Genomic DNA, 20,658 nt, shown 5'->3' on the forward strand with positions numbered 1-20,658 from the left:
CTGTGCTTAATTTTCTTTAAAAAATACAATCTAGAGTTCATCCCTATGAAATAATGTATGCAAATAAAGTCAAGTGGCATAATTTGTCATCATTGCTCAATTTGTATGTTTTTTTTTTTTCTCATTTGGGGATATTTGAAATTGTTTATTCTCCGATGGTTGTGATGCGGACAGTAGGCAGGACTTCCATAACAATGGGAGGCAAAGCTTCTTTTCACACAAGGAGACTTTAAAAACAATATTGCCTAGAAGGGCCATTTTAATAATGTCTACCTCCAACCTGCCGTTCCGCTGCTGGACTGCAAGTGCTTCTCTATCTTCCCCCCCCCCAAGACAACAATCCATAGGCCTTTCATAACTCAGGCCTCTTGTGATTGAGAAGACAAGCTAAGCAGGCAAAGGCCAAGACAGCATTTGAATGAAAAAGCTAACTAGAGCATGACACAGAATCATCTGTAGAGGGATAAGAGCAGTTTCAGGTTGCAGAAACTGCAAGCTGAGAAATGTGGGCCTCCGTCTTTGTGGTCTGGAAACTTTCCTTCCATAACGAAGCACAAAAATGGTTTTATTTTAATTCTAGCAGCTGCATTCTATCTTCCTAATCTCCCCATCCTCCAAAACCTGGTCATTTTTAACACCAAGCATTCTACTACCTATTCCAAATGAAATGGCTGGGAAACTCAGCCAGATGGGTGGAGTATAAATAAAATAATAATAATAATAATAATAATAATAATAATAATAATAATAATAATGCAGAATGCTGTCCCACAGAACAGAATGCAGAACTTGTGGCTCTCCAGATGTTCCTGGACCACAACACCCACCATCCCTCACCACTGGCCATGCTGGTTGGGGCTCATTAGAATCCAACACGATCCCCCAACCCTGGCTTAGAAAGTGGTTGTACAGCAGTACTTAGTGAAATAACTCAAGCCTATATTGTTGCCTGCATCCCAAAATGCATATAGTTTATATGCCTTTTCACTTCTACCTTAATGAAAAGAATAAAGATTCTGAATATCCATTTTAAAACTAACAGTCCATTAATCATTGGAGAAGTGTACCAGAGAGGAAAAGTAGCATTGCACCATTTAAATTGCAAAATGTCTCACTCACTATCCAGCAATATGATCCGTGAATTCCTTTGGAATTCAAGCAGCAAGCTGCCATGTTCCTCTTTGACTACATTTACCCAGAAAGAAGAAATGGAAGTGCACCATTTACAGAAAAATCCTAGGCATGTCTACTTTTAAAGTCCCAGTGGTCTCTCACATGTAGAATTTCAGGTAGCAACATGTTTTTTTGAGACACAGCTAATGTATTTTATACAGGTAGTTGCCAATCCTATATATTTGCAAGTGTCACCTAAGTTTCTCCATCTGCCAATTCAATAGACAGCTTACAAAATAATGTTTGTGGGATTGTTCTTTGCCATTAGACTTCTAGGCAGTAAAAGGCACAGTGGTCATATTTTAAACTTTCTATACAGCCACAATAGAAAAAAAACAATTCAAAGTTAAAGCTGGAATCTTCCCATTCACTCAAATATAAGAGAAATTAACTAAAATTAAGTTTTCCAATAAATAATTGAAAAAAATGAAGCCAAAAAGTTGGAGCTGAGATGGGATTTTGTGGCAGTACCTGATCAGGTGTGCAGACTCAAGTGAAACTAACCCACCTTGCTCGCAAGCTGCTCTGGTTGCATAGTTAACCTTGGTCAACAATGAGTTGCCTGTACCATGTGCACTTCAGATGGCTGCCATGAACTGGCAAGTCAAGAGTAACACATGCTTAAACCTAATAACCATACAAACTACCAATTTGCTGCTTTCAGAAGTGTTAGAATAATAACTACTTGAAAATGGAAGGGTAAGAAATTCTGCTGGATGGCAGCTGCAAAGAGCAAGTGGCATAGCACAAAAGCACAGGTAAGAGCTAGTGGTAGGCAAGACTGGAAAGCATTGGAAGGTAATCTAATGAAACACATTCCCATCCTGAAAGGCTTCAAAGCACTGTAAGGCAAGCACCCACTAGATAAAATGGCAGACTGGTCTCTGTACTTTCTATACTCAAAGACTGCTGCCTCTAGGGTAGAAAAACAATGCAGTAGCTATTTCACAATGCACAGCTAAAGTAGCTCAGGGTAGAAGGTGAAGAAACCCATTTGCATAAACTAAAGAAAACACTTGGCATGATAAGCTATGCCAAGGCTGTGACTTTAACATTTACAGTGCAACCCTCTTCATGTACTACCATGGACTCGTCCAATCTGCCATGGATGCTTTGGCTGAGATTCCTGCATTGCAAGGGGTTGGATGAGATAACCCTCAGGGTCCTTTCCAACTCTACAGTTTTTGATCCTATGATTCTATAAGCACCAATATGCCCAGAACCTAATTAATTTATTAATCTTAGTAAGAGATATTGCTACAGCAATATTAACAGTACAGCATCCTTTTAACTTCCAGAGCATAATTTTAACATCCAGAAGATCAAGGACAGCTCTCTGTATGAGGCAGGGAAGATTCCAGCACCATGCAACAGCAGCAATTAAAAAATGAGGAACTAGCTTTATTTCTGCTGTAGACTCCCACCCCATATCATGTAGGCTATGGCATTAGATCTGTGCTTCACTGAATTTTATTAGCTGTTTAATGGATGTTCTTAAAACAATAAAATAAAGCTCTCTCTCACCTGACCTTATATTATCCAATTACAGCTTATTTAGGTAGCAATTATATATTTACAGCACACATCTCCAAAACATATGCAATAAAAGCCCCAGTGAATTGTCTGAAATAGCTCATTTAGGTCCATCTCTGAAGCTTAGCATATTTGGGACCAATAGATACCTAGACAGGAATCTGCATGGAAAACCTGTTAATAGTAATCAAAATTCTTTTGGGGGAAAGAGGCATACAAAGGTAACAAATACATATAAATATATGCCCTCCTGAGATTATATCAGAAACATAGTCTGGCACCGTTGTGGGATGCAGCAGACACTACTAGGAGCTTCATAGAAATCTGAGCCCTGCTCAACTCTAAGGAAGGCTACACTGTTCCCATCTTAAAATCCCTACAGCAGCTGCCCTTGACTAAAAGGACAGTCTTGACTTTCTGCCCTAAAGCAAACTAGTGTGCAACAGCACTGACAGTTTGCTACTGGGTTCTACCTCAGAGGCAATTGCACATCACAAAAAGCAGAGCCTACTTAATTTTACTGTATGCAGGTTGACATTTCGACATTGCCTTTCCACTCAGGAAAATCTAAGGAAATGTATGGCAATATGAATTTCTGCCATTTGCCACTTGAGGGCTCTGGCACATTAAAGTGGAAGGTGGAAGATAGAAGGTGGAAAATATCAGTGTGAAAATTTAATGGTTACCTGTCTTCAGAAAGTGCTTTGACATCATCAGGAAAGGAAGGTGCTAAGCAACTACTGCAGCTGTGGACAATCAAAACATGTTTTCATGCATGGCCTTACATACCGCTTTGCCTAGCCAGTCTTGGCAAGTAAGGCTAGATCAATAGTAAAGGAGAATACGAAAGTGGGGAAGGAAGCAGGGTCAGACACACACTTGGAAGAGAAGCAGACAAGTGGCAATTCTATGCAGTTGAAGGAAGCATTAAATAAATGATGCAAGAAATCCAAGCTGCGATGATAAAAAGTTCTGGTACCTGCACGTTGGGATGGAGCGGGAGCAGGGCTTAGAGTGATCACAATAACTGGATTGGGAAAAGGAAGAAAAAAACACGATAAATCACAACAGAAACAATCAAATCATCAAAATGAAAATAACTCATATTCAAATCAATTTCAGGATAAAGAGTGGAGGTGGCAAGAAACCAACAAAGGGGACAGACAAGGTGAAAATGTGATGCGTCAAACAGTAAGGAATCAATTCCATAGGTTTCACATCCCTAGCGCTTCTAACATGAAAACAGCTATGGTTCTTGTTCTGTTAGTCAACAATTCCCTTGCACAGCAGTGTTCTGGTCAATGGCCTTCCTTCCTTCCAGAAAGCAAAACCCATTCACTATGGCTTCATCAACAAACTAGCCCAGTGCTTCACAATCATAGATATACATGAAATGTGCTTAAAGTACCCAGGGGCAAAGCTCTAATTTTTCAAAGCCAGCATCAAATGTCTATGTTCCAAGATTGCACCTGGCTGACTATATTATGTGAATCAAACTCCACTTCTTTTAGGCACCAATGCTGTTCAAATATTTCATATTCCTAGATGCCTAGGAAACCTTTTATCTGTGATGTTCCAAGGTCTGATCACAGTATAAAGACTTGCTTTAAAGGCCATGATCTTGCTATACTCTCAAAATGACGTTTACTAACAGCATTTTAAACCATAAGAGGTGACTAAGGATAATCTAAAGACGATAACATAAATTATGCTCCTTGGTTCTATGTTAAACAGACCTCTCATAAGCAACATCTCACCATATTCAAAACCTTATGCCCCTGCAACTCATGAAATATTTTCTACTTTAAGGTATTCAAAACGTTCTAGTTTTTACCCAAGTACTCAGATGCTAATAACTTCTCTTCATTTCCCCTTGAAATCTGCTTTCTAAGAGACTTCCACCCCAACTGATGCACGTAAGTAATTTCTTTTGTGTTATAAAATATGCCTATTCTCTAAGAAAAAATAAAAGGTAAAAAAAATTCACAAAGTTTTTAGTTGATCCCCAAGACGTAGAAGCAGAAATGATTGCTCCTGCTTTTGAAAGCTAATGAGATTAAAAAACAACTGATAAAAACAGTATCTTCTGCTAACAGCCTCTACCTCAGGGATGAAGGACCTGGGGTCCTCCAGAAGTTAATAGACTTCCAACTCCCGTGAGACCCAGACAGCACTGCCAATTGTCAGGGATGACGGGAACTGGATTCCAACAACCTCTGTAGGGCCTTAGGTTCCCCACCCATACTCTAGCTTATCAAAGGAAAACCGCCACTCTCTGAGCCTTCGCCTTATTTACTCTTTCATTCTGTTGGACCCCCACTACATGCCCTGAAAGGAAACAAGATCTGAAATAGGATATGAACTCCTTGCTTTGCTTCATGATAACACATGGAGGTTAATTAACTGGCTTACTGATATAAATAATGTTATAAGCAATATGAACAGCAAGCAAAGTACACCTGCTCGTAACATCAAATCATATACATACAATGAAAAGCTCTCTGGTGTTGCTTCTTGCAGACTGAGGCATAAGGCAGTGGTTTTCAATCAGTGTGCCATGGCACCCTGGGGTGCCTTGAATGGTGTTCAGGGGTGCCACGGGCAATACTGGCCTCTGTCCCTCTTTCTTTCTTTCCTTCCCTCCCTTCATCTGATGCCTTCTCGCATCTCTGCCTCTCAAAGGCTTACACGGTTGTTTGTTGCAGAAGCCTTGGCTACAAGAAGGTGAATGGTGTGTCTGGAGCTGACCAGGGCGTGCTTCCCAGGCCCCTGTGGGGCAGTGAGAGGAGGCACCTCTCTTTGGGACAGAGGAGGCAGCTCAGAGACCAGAGGCAGCAGCTGCAGATGCCCAGAGGACTCCCAAGGAGAGGGGAGAAGAGAGGAGGCTGAGGGAGCCCTCCACAAGGGAGCTGCCAGCTCAGCAGGCAAGGGGTGACATAACTGGGCTCCTGAGCTCCACAGGGGTGTTGCACCAAGAATGTAGTTGGTCAAGGGAGCCATGGACCCAAAATGGTTGAAAAATTGTGCCATAAGGATTACTTGGTAGGACTTCTGTCACAATGAAATCAATTTTATAACCTACCAATGATGGCATCATTCACATTAAAAACCTAGATGTACTTCCAAATACTCTTGGACTTTTATACTCTTCAAAACTTCAATTTAAGCCACCATTTAGTGTGAATATTAATTGTAAATGTATAAGAAATCCCAATTTCCACTCCATTTTTGCAAGTAAGAGCCTGAATAAACAAGAACTGATCCTCACCATCTTAATAAAATAAATCAAGAAGCCATGTCTTAGTCATTTTACTTTCCCCCTCATTTTAGTCATGGGTTCACTAAGAGACACTGGGAAGCAAATCTCTCTAAACTACAGCCCCTTTCTTAAAAGTGGTACATACAACTTTATAGAGTTGCTATGATCACATTATCACTGAAATGTGTTTTTACACAAGAGCATTGTTACAAGAATTATTAGCATGAGAATTCTACACCAATGTAGCAACTTGTCAAAATTCTACTTGCCTCATGCTAATAATTTTAAAAGGTGTCTCAAATTGTCATTATTAAGTTAAAATGGATTAACATGATCTGTTTTAAAAGAGTTAATTTTAACAAGGCAACTTTCGAACACTCAATTTTCATCATGTTCATTTACATCTGGCATATAAGCACCCAACAGCACAAACCAGAAGTCACACATATTCTACAAGAAACTACTATTAACATCTTCTTACAAAAAGCCTGCAATTATGAAGACATGGCCACATAAGTCGTTCTCAAATTTCATTCTCTAAAAGGATACCCACATGCAAAATGAGATGTGATAGCCTGAAATGTGAATCAAAGTGCAGTGTAGAAGTCAGGAGTTTTATATCAGAAGCTTGAGAGTACGGCAAAAAACATCAAGTACATAATAGCTTTTTGTTGCCTTTGTGGACTACCCAGAACAAAATAGAAAGAGTTGAAATTCATAAAAGACACCTTCAATAAAAACTTTTTATTCTGCATAAAGCATACTGAAAGACTCACATTGCACTTAAGTTTGAAGCTAGTGTGTAAAACAAAAATCCTGGAGGTGCATCTGGATTCTCCATAAAGCATATTTGAACTTTTGTTTCTCCTTTTAATCTCTCACCTACGCTACCCTTGTCTCATTCCACTAGAGAAACCAAGTGTTTGTCTTGGCCTTTTTAAATGAATACAAAACCTCCTCTACCTCTACGATCTGGTAAATTAGACTTTCTCTGTTAGATAGCTGTGGATCATCCGACAAAGTAGGAAGGATACAGACCTTGGTTCTAGTTCCACTATACCATATAAGAAGGTAGCATCTATTCTTACTGAAGAAATACTTCTTAATTAGGGAAGGACCATGACTCTGTCACTCTTGTGAAATATTTTGTAAACATTCTTAAGGTTAATGGGGTACATTATTAAGCATTCATGAACACTATCTCCCTCACACAAATGTGTGAAAAGTAAGCATACAAGATTTCAGAAAGACAGAATGTGACCTAAACAGAAGTACACTGAATAAATATTTAGAAAGCCTAGATCAGAAATGGCTATTCAATTGGATGGGGGGTTAGTTCAATGACTCTCCCCATGTGTTCAAAGTTGAGGGGTTTGCAGAACCACATGAGCAGGAATTGGCTCTTGCCAATTACACAGCAGGAAGGCCCACTCACCTGCAATTAGCACACAGGAGAAGGGGCTCTACAAATATACCAACATCTGTGCATCAAGATCCCAACTTATGTGGAGAACCTTGATGCACACGACTGATGTTTTACCGTGGTTCCCTATTTTGTTGGAAGCCTCCCACAGTGTTGGGTAACCCAGTCAGATGCGTAGCAAATTATTATTATTATTATTATTATTATTATTATTATTATTATTATATGCATAGCAAGCCTCTTTTCACATAATAAAGTGTGGGGTACAGGGCTGCTAGATGCTGCAATAGAGCCAGGATTAGCTCATGCAGCCCCACAATCCTCCTCACATAGTCTCTGAATACATGGAAGGGTTATCAGAAACCTCCCCTAACTAATTACACACACATAACCTACTAACCTATGGTAACATACACAGTGTAATCTCCACTTCCAGCTTCTAGACTCAGGATTGAAAGAAGCTACATCCAAGCCACAAAACCACAATGGAAAGTGGAACCAGAAAGCATTACACTCACATTAAACCCACAACTAGTTGTAGGAGCTAAAGCATCCCTTCCCATCCCCCGCCCCCGACATCTTACACCAGGTGAGCTGATTTGAAAAGTGGCTCAAAACTGAATCTGCTCTTTGTTCTTTATTGGATATTAAAGAACAATTCAAATATTAGCATTACACTATTGGAACTGCTCGTCTATATCCTGGATTCAGAAAACCCCAGTACTATGTAGATACAAGAACCACGTGGGTGCATAGGATAATATAATTACTTCCCACACCACCAGGATAAGAAACAACCACATTCCAATTTCAATCTCAGCAGAGATCATGTAATACAAGGACCAGAAAACAGAAGAGAATCCCATTCTGTCTCTGGCCAGGACAGCAGGGCCACTGGGAACCTGCACCCCCTGCCTCACAGGAAGTAAGGCAAAAGGGAGACCAGTCTGGCCCCATTCATCAGCCAGAGAATGAGCAGCTGCCGGAATTTGCTTCCTCCCTCCCCCTTGCTTCTAGAAAGAACACTCAACTTCAATTGCCAGTTGCCCTGAGACTAGAGAGCTGATGAAAAGCAAGCTCTGGTCCCATCCAGCAGCTGCTAGATTGTATGTGTGAATTGGGGGTGGGGGTGGGGGGTTGTATTGTTACCTCCCGCTTGTAAGTTGCCTTGAAAATTGTTTGATTGAAAGGTGGGACATAAACCATCAAAATCAATAAATAAGCATCCACTCACATGATGTTTGTTTGTGCACATTATCACAGCACTGCAGGTCCAGACAGTGTTGAAATAGCTCCCATGCTCCAGAGGTAATTCAACTTTAAAAGCAGTGAGGAACAGATGAGCTTCACATTTTTCCTCCTCTAACTGACTTTAAAGGGAAATCTTCTCCCTTTCTCAGTGACATAGCTACTTCTGGATTCTGCTCCAGCAGCAGGCAAATGCATGCAGTAGAGGCAAATGTAGGGACAGAGACATCCCAGGCACTATACTGAATGGGGTAGAGTCTACCCACCTGCACAGGTAGGAGCCCTGTGTCTGCACCAAAACTTTGAGCTGTGCATGCTTAAGTCTCAGTTGTTATAATTGGAGATTTGCTCCAACCATAGAATGACTATCAGAGGTACTCTGATCAACATAGTAAGCCATTGGCTTGTCAGAAAATAGTTATGATTTAGATATTTTGTTCATTTCACTCTCGCCTTGGCAATTTCACCTTGGCCACACAGGTAAGTGCCTTATTCACAGAGACAGACTATACAGCTAGAATAATCTACTGCCAAACGATTAGAAATCAGACTTAAAAATATTCTAAATCTTTTCAATGTCACTATCATTGTAATATACATTCTATGTTGCTTATGACAAACTTATACATGTTATCAACACACTTTCTACTATTTTGTCCTGTGTGCCAAGTAAACTAGTAGCAATACAATACAATTACAGGGGGAAATCCTTCAGTGGTACAAAAAATTATTAACTCCATGTTAAATTTCAGCTCTGTATCTCAAAATATGGGTCAAACAGGTATAGTAAGCATAAAAACTTGGGCTGTTGGTTGATCATGAAAATTTTAGTCTGTTCAAAACCAGTAGCTCAAGTTTGTAGGTTTTGACCCATACTCTACTGACTGAGCTTTTCTGGCTGTGAACAACCCTGACAACTTTATTAAAGGGAGGCCTATAAATATGCCAAATAAGTAAGTTCCTTCCTCAGCTCTCTTCTCAAGTGAATATATTCACATCTTGCCATCAGTGATCCCCAGACTGCATGCTGGAGCATCTAATGTGTCATGAGAGAGGCTGAAGTGTGTCTTGAAAGAATTAAGTCACCATATTGGATGCCTACACCTGTCTATATCCCTCAGCATATGGAGGCTACAGGTAAGTCCTTGCCATAGTCCATTGTACAATTGGCAAGTGCTTGGTATTCCTAGAAACACCAACGAAGATAACTAAACAGAAAGAGACAGTAAACCAAGATGCACTATTAACTAAACTATGACACAAGGAGGATCTCTGACACACATCTGAGTATAGGGTGAAAGATGCATTCAATTTTAATCCAAGATGGGGTGGGGAAACCATATGAGTTTTGGAAGCACTGCTATATACACAATATGGAACTTTCCTGTATTTAAGTTAGAACTTAAATAAAGAGCACTTGTAAACTTCTTTGTTTACAAAAAGATACTAGTCCAGCAAATGACAGGAACCTGATCTAGAGATGCATACACTTGGGGACATTTCTGAGCACAGCATATCGCTATTTCATGGTATTCCTAACCCACCCCTCCTCCCTCTCCACTGCAGGGTGTGAGCAGTTGCTTAGACTTCCCTAACTTTAAAAACATAGTTATAAGATGGCAATTGGGGGATCCTAAATCCACTTTTACTTCCTCCAGTATAACAGTTACAGCATAACTCCTTGTATATCGATTTTTCTAATCAGAATACAGTACATGGGAACTCCTCTTGGCCCTACTAAAGCAACTCTGAGCTCTAAGTACTGTCCTCATTTTAAAGAAAATCTCAAAGAACCACGGTACACCAACGCCATCACATCATAAGCTCGACACACAGGTGGTTTCCCACCCCCAGGAAGATCGATTAACCTAAGGTCCCCAATGACCTCCTGTCAGTGCCCCCTACTGCTACACTCATTTCTTCTCCTTCCACCCCGAGTCCTCCTATAAAAACCCACACGCAGATCATAGCCCGGGCACTAGGTCCCAGGTCCCAACTCTGTTCCCTACATGTTTCTTCCTTCTCGAACTCTTCCCCGCCCCCCACGCCCACGCCTTCCTCCAAGTCCCTTCCCCACTGGATTCTTTACCTTTCCCCTCGGTCTTCTTTCTCCCTGCCCCGGTGTGCCCTGGCCTTGGGCCTCCGCCTCCCCCAGGCTCCGTGGTAAACAAGAGCCCCCTTGTTCCCCCGCCCCGGGTTTCCCGACCCCTTCGCTTCTCCGGGACGACCTTTCCCTACCGGCTCCTCTCCGGGGCAGCTCGGCTCTTCCCATCCCCGCCCGCATCCCTGCGGCCCCGGGGCTCCTGCCCAGGCGGGCCCGTGTCAGTCGCCCAAGCAGGGGGGGCCCTTCCGCGGAGCCTCCCCTGCCGCCGCCGCCGCCGCCCCCGTTTCCCCCCTCAAAGCCTCCCTTACTAGGCCGAGTCCGGGCCGGACTGATGTCCAGGTTGAGGTCGATGCGCCTCCGGGCCTCCCTGTTCTCCTGCTTCAGCTTGGCCTCCAAGCGGGACAGTTTCTGCTCCAGCGAGGACGCCGCCATCTTCCCCCCCTCCCCCGGAGCCGCCGACGCTGCCGCCACCGCGCAGCCAGAATACACAAACACCGCAGTGCGCACGCGCCGAAAGGACCAACCAGGCCACCATATTATCATCCTCCTCCTCCGCCCACCGCAAAGGCACGGCTCCACTTTTGCCCGCTGTGCTTGTTTTGCCTCGCGGCTTTTCCTCGCTCGCGCATGCGCGAGGGCACCGAAGCGCTGCCCGAGCTCAGTATCGGCACCGCCGCGCCGTCAATGATATTTCGGACGCTCCCCTAGCCAGTATTCGTGCATCTCCACTCAGCTTTGATGGAGACTAGAGAGCATGTCTGGGAGTCATGACGGGTCGGAGGGGTGTTAGAAGATGCTGCCCGGTTGCTCAGTCAATAGAACCTGAGGCTCTTAATCTCAGGGTCCTGGGTGCAAGTTCCGCGGGGAGCAAAATATTACTGCAGGGGTTGGAGTAGATGACCCTCTGGATCCAACTCTACAGTTCTGTGATTCTGTGGCACGTACCTCTCACACTTGAAGACCAGCCGGAGCTGAACTGCTCCAAATACGGAAGAGCATTTTTTCCTGCCTGCGCTTGGGTTTCCTTTGTGCTTCTTTATAATTTGTGTACTTGTTGCATTTATATGCCGCCTTTTCTCTCGTCTCTCTCCCCAACCCCCGCCTGCACTGTTCTGGGGGTTCTCCCCACACTCCGGAGCAAGATGCCTTGCACTGCAGGGCATTGCACTAGTGGGAGTTGTGGCACTGGCTTCTGCTAGGTCCGACCTGTTGAATCAAATAGGAAACGAGGAAGCGCAGATAGCGAATCAATGGAACCAGCTACAACCTCATGAAAGGTCGCTGGGAATCACAGTTTGCTAGGTTTTTTATAAGGTTGTCTATTTCTTGGTATTGTGGAGTACCCATGATAGAATGTTTGCTGGGACATCCAGTGTAACAGAGTACAGGTCTGGGAGTCGAAAGAGCTGGGCTTAGTAGCCACTGACAGCATCCTCCATGAATCTGTCTAATCCTCTTCAAAAGCTGTCCAACATTTTGTCCATCACTGCCTCCTGTTAACTATGCACTGCATGAAGAAGTACATGGGAAAGCATGTTATGAGATAGCAGCTGCCAAAGTACAGAGCAAAGCAAGCCTTTATTACATTCTCCATCACCATCTATCAAGTTAGGGTTTAAGAAGAAAACTGCATGTATATACATGCACACACGCCTCCATCCTAAGACAAACACATCTTTAATTTTAAATATATGCCTTCTGCTTCAGGGGTGGGGAACCTCGGACCCTCCAGATGATGGATTCCAACTCCCATCACCATCAGCTGACATTACTAAGGATCAAGGATGATAGGATATGTAGTCTAGAAATGTGTGGAGAAGGACCATGGGTTCCCCACACCTTACCTACTTGATTCTTACCTACATAAAAATACATATACAGATTGTATCAGAAGGAAATGTCGAATCCTTACAGACTCTTAGAATTTTTCTGTGGAAGATGCAATGCTGGCGGGTGGGGGGGCAAGATGCGTTAATTAGTTTTACGTACTGGTTTTCCTTTGACTTTCCTGCCATGGTCTGTCACCTCTAATTCAGATAACATCACCTGTGTGACTTTAGCTATAGTTAAGGATGTTTTGCCTTCAGCCAGAACATTCTGATAATATAGATTTCTTCCAGCAAAATGCAAACCATAACAGGCCATTTCATTTCTATGGGAGTACAGTACTTTTTGTCTTCTGAGTTCCACTATGTTGCTCTTTTCTGTTTTTGGCATTCTTCTTTGTTTGTGTTTAAAATAAGGGACATTGTCCTGAATTGTTTTTGGAACTGGGGACACCACAGAGCTGTCTCATTTAACTAGAGACTACTAAGGTTACTTTGTGAGCTCGCTCTCCCAGCTTATCCACACTTCCTCTCATCCTGCTGCTAAAGAGCAGATTTTCAATAGGAAAGGAGCGGGGCAAGGGGGAAACTGCTTGGACCCATGCCTTGAAAGTGTGGGTCATGCAGAAATCTGCAGGAAACTGCTTGGACCCATGCTTTCTATGCATGACATAAGTGAAAGTGTGGACTAGCCCTTTGTCAATCTGCTTACCAGTTAAGAAGACTGCAATCCCATATCCACTTACTTTAGGAAGCCCCATTAACCACAATAGAACTTCTGGAAAGGCATGTATAGGATTGTACTGTAAATCATTGTTTCTGACTGCAGGGCTACCAGGCCTCTCCTTTTTTATATAGGTTATGGTGATTTTTCATTCTTGCTGTAAGAAACACCTCTTTTCTTGTGTCAGTGCCTCATTGACACATTTTTCATATATCCTTAAAGTGTCGTTCCTGTAAGACAGGCAGGAAAGGGAGGTGCAGGAGGACATATCTTCTTTGTTTTGGCAGAAGGGCTTGTTGAACCCACACTTGTTTCATTAACATATGAGCGGCTTGGAAACAGAATCATAGAATTATACGGTTGGAAGGGACGCCAAGGGTCATCTAGTCCAACCTCCCGCAATGCAGGAATCCTGCCCACAGCCGTCCCAACCTTCTGGTTACAGCCAGGCACACTGATGGCCCGTTGTGCCATCATATGACTAATATTCTCCTTTGGTTTCAGAAAGTGGATCACTTCACTACCTACAACTCCTTACACTCTTAAACTGAAACTGTAGAGTCCTGCAATTCTTTTTTTACAAACAAACAAGCATTGAAAAGATCATTTGGAGAAAATGTTACAGTTTTATACATTAATTTGTATGTGCTCGTGTGTTTACTTTCAGCATAGCTCAGGGAAATCATGCCAGCTCAAATCTGCTTCTCTGTTAATATCCCAGGGCTAGAACAGATGTAATAAATGCTACAGCAATCCTATGCATATTTACTCAAAAGTATGTCCCTATTGGACTTATTCCCAGGTCAGTGTATTATTTGTTGTTGTTGTTGTTTTAAGCAGAAATACAGAAGAGGCTTTGGTTTCTATTGAAGTTTTCCAATTATTGGTGCCAATTCCTTGATCCCTCCCCCCCCCCAACACACACACACACACACACACACACACACAGAGAGAGAGAGAGAGAGAGAGAGAGAGCACTGTTATTAACCCCAGGGAGGAAAGTTCACAGGCAATGCAGGTACCTGTTGTTTTTATTGCAGAGCAGCTAATAAAAAGTACTGCATTAAAATAGAAACGAAAGTTAAAGGATCCAGTTGTGAATTTGCCTTATCTTCAGCCCTCAGTTAATCAGAATATCAGAGGCTCCTGAAACTGGATCAGACTCTTGATCTGTCTAGGTCAGTATTACTGACCGGCTGCAGTTCTCCATGGTTTCAGACAGGAGCCTTTCCTAGCCCTAACTGGAGATGCCAACGATTGAACCCAGGATCTTTTGCATACAAACCCCATGCTTAACTATTGAGCTGTACCCATTCTTCCATATTCATATCCATATGAAATCCATATTCATAATCCCAGCCCAACAAGGACAGGTCTGAACCTTTCATCTTGCCAAAGTTGCTACAGAGATACTGGTGGAGACCCCTGAGAGAGACAACCCCAGGTTGTAATGTCAGGAAATGTGATGTGGAATACTGTGGGCCTTCCTAGGTCAGTGGGGCCCATCTTGACCAATGAGGATTGAGAAAGGTTAGTATACCTATTTTTCTGGCTGCTTTAGTCTGGGACTGTTTGCAAGCTTCAGGACTTCCATTTCACAGAAGAGGGCCCTAGGTAGCCTGGCAGCTTGTGAAGCCTTAGTTCTCTGATGCCCTTGAGTATCAATGCACATGCAGCTGCAGCCCTTTAATACTTGCCTTGTGTTCAAGGCCCACATCCAGCAAAGAGCTCTTGCTCATGGCTGAGAGGAAGATGGCAAACCGCCAGGAGTATAGTTGGTCGCACTGATCAGCCATGTGCAGGAGGAAAGCAAAGTCGTTGTAGACATCTGGGATGCCAAGAAAGTGACTGTCTTCTCGCATTTGCTTAAAGGAATACTTCTGCAGCGGCTGCCGCAGCAGCCACACCAATGGGTAAGCCCCCACCACCCCATAGAGGAATACCAAGAACAGGTAGGTCACCATCAACTTCTGCAGAATGAAAGCCAAGCTGTGGTTACAGAGGAAAACAGAGTAGCCGGTGAGGTTCTCTGTTTCCAGCCAGCAAACATGTTCAAAGGAGATGGCTCCTATGCAGTTGGAGGTGTAGCCCAGCACAGTTAGGATCTTGGCAACTTTGAAGATTGTTTGTCCCATGTAGACCATATAAATCAAGCTGGCACCTTCAGCATGTGCCCTGAATCTGCAGATCTTCTCAAAGAGTGCCCGGCCCTGCTCCCTCTCCTTCCAGTCAAGGATAGGAGAGGATGAAGGGGAAATAAATTGTTCTTGACACCCTCTAGTATCCGTGGTTTTGGGTAGGTGTAGGGAATTCTGGCAGACCATTTCAGAGACGGCCTTGATGGTCCAAGGTGACTCGAAGCATTTCATGAGGATGGATAAGAAGTGTTCGATCTTTGAGGACGTCTTAGGGTACCTGAACCAGAAGTTGCTGCTTGCCATTAAAATCAGTGAGTTGACAAGTGCTAGGTAAGGAAAATACTTGGAGAACCAAGGCAAAGCATTCTGATAGCAGACATGGTTTATGTACAGGTACTGCTGGTAGTCAAGGTTGATTGGGCGTCCACTGTTCTCAGTAGAAAACTCTTCACTGGTGGCACTGTCCATAGCTCCAGGCTTGAGCATAGCTGCTGTGGTCTCATTTAGCTTGTAATTCAGAGGCAAGCAGGTCATATGGTCAACAGAAATCAGCAGAGTACCTGAGAGGAGAGAGACCATCAGCATCGCTACTACCAAGTAGTCCATCAGGACATCCCACCAAGGCTTTAGAGTCTGGAACCGAGTGTGGGCATCACCGAGGAAGGTCACTTCTGTCAGGTTAAACATCACTAGAAGCAAATGGTAAGTGGGAATTGAGTAACATCCTTGGCTATTGCACTGAAACAAAGTTTGCTTGTTTAGCACATTTAGCTAGTGCTCTCTCTCTATATATATATATACCTAAACTGTGAGCAATACAAAGTTACACGGAACAATATAAAAAGTTAAACATTAAAACTGTTCAGCGATAAATGACTAAAATACAGAACTGGTCACACTTCAAGGAAGGCTTAGTTAAACAGAAATGTGTTTGAAATTATAAAACAGAAGGCACTTGCATAATGCACATTGGGAGGGAGTTCCATCATTTTGATGCTGCCACACTGAATGCTCCTCTCCTGGTAGTTGTACAGCAGGCATTGTGTGGCACTATTGATAGCACTGTCATTGATGAACAAAGTGGTCAGGCATAACCCAAACTTAGAGACACTACAGTTATGGCAAGGCTTTCCATACTAGGAATGGCTTGCCTTAACCTGTTGAGTTTCTGCCTGCCATACAGCTGCCAAAGACACAAGAACCTCCTGTTTCCTGAGTGTCAACCATAAACCAAAGTCTAGGCTGCCATCCTGCACCCACTTACCTGGGTGGTAGCCCTAGTAAACACTAGTAAACACTAAGAGACCTTAGGGAAGATGCATCCTGGCTGCTACGGGGAAAAGAAGGGCAAACTAAAGAGAATCCAAAGACTAGAAATAAGACAGACAGAAACAGGAAAAGTGTGCTAAAGGACAGGGGGAAACATTAGCTCTTTAGGATCCCAGGGATTCCTAATGCCTGGTGTCTAAGCAACACATTTATCAATCACAGCTTCATTCGTTGGTTAAAAGCATTGACAGGCAGCAGGCCCCATCTTGCAGAAATCACTTAGAAGGGTACCTGTATGTTTTGCTTCATAACTTTCCTGGAAGGCTAAAGCCTTACTTTTTTAAAAAAGAAAAAGATGAAAGCTCATAATCTGTCCTCCCCCGCCCAGGGACACCAATGTGGGCAGCAGGGCATCTGTGGATGCTGAGTTGGAACTGCCATTCCAAATGTGAAAAAATAATAATCTAGGGCAGGGAGGGACTTGTTGCCCTCCGGTTGTCACTGGTCTTAGGCTGGATCTAGACACATTAAAAAAGTGTTTCAGGAAAACGCGTTGTAAAACAACATAGCGGGAAAGCATGTTGGCTAAAGACGGAATTCCACAGTGCTATCTGGTGTCACAGTGTTATAACGCATATAAAACACTTTTTCCTTACTAATGTAGCTGCGTCCTCAAGCTCCTATCAACCTTTGCCACTGAGGAGTCTGCAACAACATCTGGAGAGCCACAGGTTTCCCACCCCTGACCTATGGACTCTTAATTTTTAAAAAATAACCTTGCTTTTTTACTGCTATTGTGGCTTCCTTGTTATTGCTTTTAACATTGCATTTTAGTTTGTTTTTGTTATTATTTTATCCTGCATGCTGTCTTGATTATGCTTTTGGCGCAGAAAGCAGGATATATATACCTAATTGAATAATAAGAATAATTGCAATGAGATGGAGTGGCTTGAAAAATATTCAATATGTTTTTTTTAAAAAATTATAAGAATATAATTCATATAGCCATCTGCTGAGATGCTCACCAAGCAAGACCTATCTCCAAGTCATGAATAACAACAACACTTCCTTATTCACAGTTTTCTCCTTAGATCCGGTAACCAGACTTCGCTTTGTGGAAAGCGGAAAGATGGAAAAATGCCTTAAGGCCATACAGAGGGTGGTTTACTCTGTGGCGTTTAGGCAGCTTTCCATTTCCCCTTCTTTGTCTTCCACGTCCTACAGTGGATCAGGCAAGTGGGAAATGGCCTAGGCTTAATGATATCCTACTCTGAGTAGATGGAAGAATTACTGTTACTTGAAGTTGAAAAGCAGAGATACCAATAAGTGATTTGCACATTTGTGCTAAAAGTTGTTTGTGAGAGGATCTAATCCTGGTGTCTCTGAAAGAAGCTGTTGCTTTAGATTCCAATTCCTTTTGGCTGTTGCTGCTGAAAATGTTGTTGTTTGTCCACGATATTCGGGGCTCCTCCAGAGAACCTGTTTATTCAACATTCATCCTGATATGCTTGCACAAAGCTTACACAATAGTTGGACAATGTCTGATCTTCATTGAGCGTTTGTTCTGATTTGTTTATGGGGTAGTTATACGACAAAGAGTATTTATCTGACATTCACCCTTATTTGCGTGCAGGGTGTTTACGTGTCATTGAACTGCCCTTAGACCTGCAAGTATAGGGCGTTATACAAATTTAATAAATAATAATAATAATAATTCACTCATCCCACACTTTGAATGCGTTTCCCCATCACTTTGTAAACTGTGAAAAGTCCAATGTTGTTTATTTAAAGTGAATTTGTGATACTAGGATGACAGAGGGTTGCAATCCACTTTAACTGTGCAAACCTAAAGTTCCAGTATGTGTTTGTATTCCTCCCACAAAATATCAACAGTTTGGGGGCACCCTAAAACATCCGCTAACAAAACACATGCACTCCCAGCCACTCAGCCTTGAAACAGAACCACTCCACTGTTGCTAGATCTGCAGCAGGCTGTCCTTAAATATCATTTAGAAGGGTGGTTTTAGCATGCATAGACACAAGCATTTTTTTGGCTGTGGTTATAACACTGGTCGTGGGTTACATGCCAACCTTCTCTCCCTCTCTGACTTCCTTATCCCATTTGGCATCAATTCCTCACCTGCAGGCAGTTCTAGAACTCTTCATGCACAACCTCTGCTCTTTTCTCTCCCGTCTGCAAGGATCTTCCTCTCCCAGACCCTCTCCTTTGCTTGTGCATTAAGCCTGCACACCACACTGTACTCAGTGCAAGAGGCTTTATTCCGTTTCCATGGCAGCTCCAGGCAGGACGAAAGGACTGGAGGAAGGAGGAGGGAAGCAAAACTCCGTTGCTCGGAATTCATTTGCTTGCAAAGGGATTGCTACCGGTTGTGACAAACTCCGTCACTCACACTTCTTATTCTGTCTTCTGTAACTCACAGTGGGAAAATGTGAGAGAGGAGGGAAGGAAGGAAGGAAGGAAGGAAGGAAGGAAGGGGCTAAGCTAAGACCACTAAACCACTAGAGAACTCCTCACTCACAAAACATAGTTCCCTGCCTTCATTTTCTCTTCATAACAACCCTGTGAGGTAGGGAAGGCTGATAATAACAGCCATAAGGTCATCAGGGGTGGGTGGAGTGGCTTGAGCAAGAAATCTGTTCCTGCATTACACAACTGTGAAATAACGAGGCTAAAAGGTTTTCAGAATGAATCAAGGACTAATTGAAACTTTGAAGAATGTGACGCACATGGAAACTCTAGCCACACAGGAGAAAGGGAAGGGCACACAAGTTGATACAGGTCAGTTTGAAGATCCAGGTATCCCTGGTGTAATACCAACATGATAGCCATCACAGCATACTGGCTCTTGTAGACTGCAAGCTCCCTGGAGGCAGAGGCCTGTTACATGGCACCCACTGTGTGTTCACTAATCAGGACTCCCAGCAGACTGGTGTCTTAATCTCTGCAGCACTAGGACTCTGCTTTAACTGCATGTTTGGCAGGCTGAACTCTGCTTCAACGATATGTAATACTGGTCTACCTGAGCATTCAGTCAGGTGACCCTCAAAGGCCAATCCCTGCCAACTAGACCCAATAAGGCCTTAGCCCCAGTCTGAGGGACTCTTCTCTGTTGTGATGCCTGCACCCTAAGCTACTGTCCCTGTTTTGGACCACCCACTTGTTCTTGCTCAGCTCCCTCAGCTTCTCTAGGCCCCATAACAAGACCTGAAACCTGACTGACTCATGTCTTTTGCATGTATCAGCTGGTGGGTCCCGCCCTTTCTGATGTGTGGTCAGAGTTGGCACAGATGCCATATTTTTTGGTCAAGGTTTCATGTACTGTATTCCTTGATTCAGTTTTGCAAAATCTCTCCTTAAAGTTGCATTATTTTTCACTTGTGCAATACAGAAACATAATCACCCACTCTACCCACATACAGCTTTGCAAGACCTGACAGTCGAACAATGTGGTTGGTTGTGATCCCAGAAATCTGTATGCTGTGAAGATTGGTAAAGAGGCTTAATTCCAAATTAGGAATAGAAAGTGGCCACCTATTTATTTATTCCCTTTAAAAATGTATAACCTTCCCTTCCAAAAGGAAGTCTGCAGCTAATTGATCGCACAGGAGAGCAAATCACAGTTGGGCATAGGCTGAGTCTTCAGTGGGGTTTGAAGAATCAGCTATTTGACTTATACCTGAAAAGCCTTGTCTAGTAGAGTTTGAACACCCACAACTTTCACAAATAAAAGTGCATTTTATGATTGCTCTTTGAGGTGCTTGAATAAGTTTAACCACTAGGTGGCATTAGGCTCCAACACACAGCCAATGAACCTAGTGACATAGCACATAAATGTTTAAGCTGCAACAATCTTCTGTGGTTTCATACACAGGACCCCTATGTAATCCAAACAAGTATTTGGGGACCTATTCATTCCATACATTTGTATGGTGGTAGTGC

The 20,658-nt window shown here is 43.0% G+C and overlaps 2 protein-coding genes and 1 long non-coding RNA gene across 7 annotated transcripts in view; 1 reads left to right on the top strand and 2 right to left on the bottom strand.

The window, feature by feature from the left end:
- MAP2K7 (mitogen-activated protein kinase kinase 7) overlaps positions 1–11,292 on the bottom strand; it is a 34,686-nt gene extending 23,394 nt beyond the window's left edge. Inside the window, exons 1-2 of one of the 3 annotated variants that reach the window (XM_083595586.1) lie at positions 11,049–11,292; positions 3,686–3,733 (exon numbers count right to left, since the gene is read on the bottom strand). In XM_083595586.1, coding sequence (XP_083451712.1) covers positions 3,686–3,733; positions 11,049–11,275 — 275 coding nt within the window. In that variant the 5' untranslated portion in view covers positions 11,276–11,292. The remainder of the gene's footprint in view (positions 1–3,685; positions 3,734–11,048) is intronic. The other 2 variants (XM_083595587.1, XM_083595588.1) reach the window with 2 other exon arrangements.
- A 2,995-nt stretch (positions 11,293–14,287) lies between these two features.
- LOC310754502 (volume-regulated anion channel subunit LRRC8D-like) lies at positions 14,288–19,599 on the bottom strand. 3 transcript variants are annotated; one of them, XM_083596490.1, is made up of 3 exons: positions 19,446–19,462; positions 18,838–19,014; positions 14,288–16,117 (listed from the first exon to the last, which is right to left on the bottom strand). In XM_083596490.1, exon 3 carries the CDS (start codon positions 16,113–16,115, stop codon positions 14,952–14,954), a length of 1,164 nt encoding a protein of 387 aa, XP_083452616.1. In that variant the 5' UTR covers positions 16,116–16,117; positions 18,838–19,014; positions 19,446–19,462; the 3' UTR covers positions 14,288–14,951. The 3 variants fall into 3 exon arrangements, with proteins under 3 accessions (XP_083452616.1, XP_083452618.1, XP_083452617.1); XM_083596492.1 differs by lacking the exons at positions 18,838–19,014; positions 19,446–19,462 and adding an exon at positions 19,538–19,599 and having other exon boundaries at positions 14,288–15,988; XM_083596491.1 differs by having other exon boundaries at positions 14,288–15,988; positions 18,838–19,523.
- Positions 19,600–19,861: 262 nt separating this feature from the next.
- LOC310754521 lies at positions 19,862–20,434 on the top strand. Its single transcript, XR_014543854.1, has 2 exons — positions 19,862–19,964; positions 20,108–20,434. It is a non-coding gene; the product is annotated as an uncharacterized lncRNA (long non-coding RNA).
- The last annotated feature ends 224 nt before the right edge of the window (positions 20,435–20,658 follow it).

The sequence above is a fragment of the Podarcis filfolensis genome (assembly GCF_964270895.1).
Source record: "Podarcis filfolensis genome assembly, chromosome: 2".
In the NCBI taxonomy this organism is placed as follows: Eukaryota; Metazoa; Chordata; class Lepidosauria; order Squamata; family Lacertidae; genus Podarcis; species Podarcis filfolensis.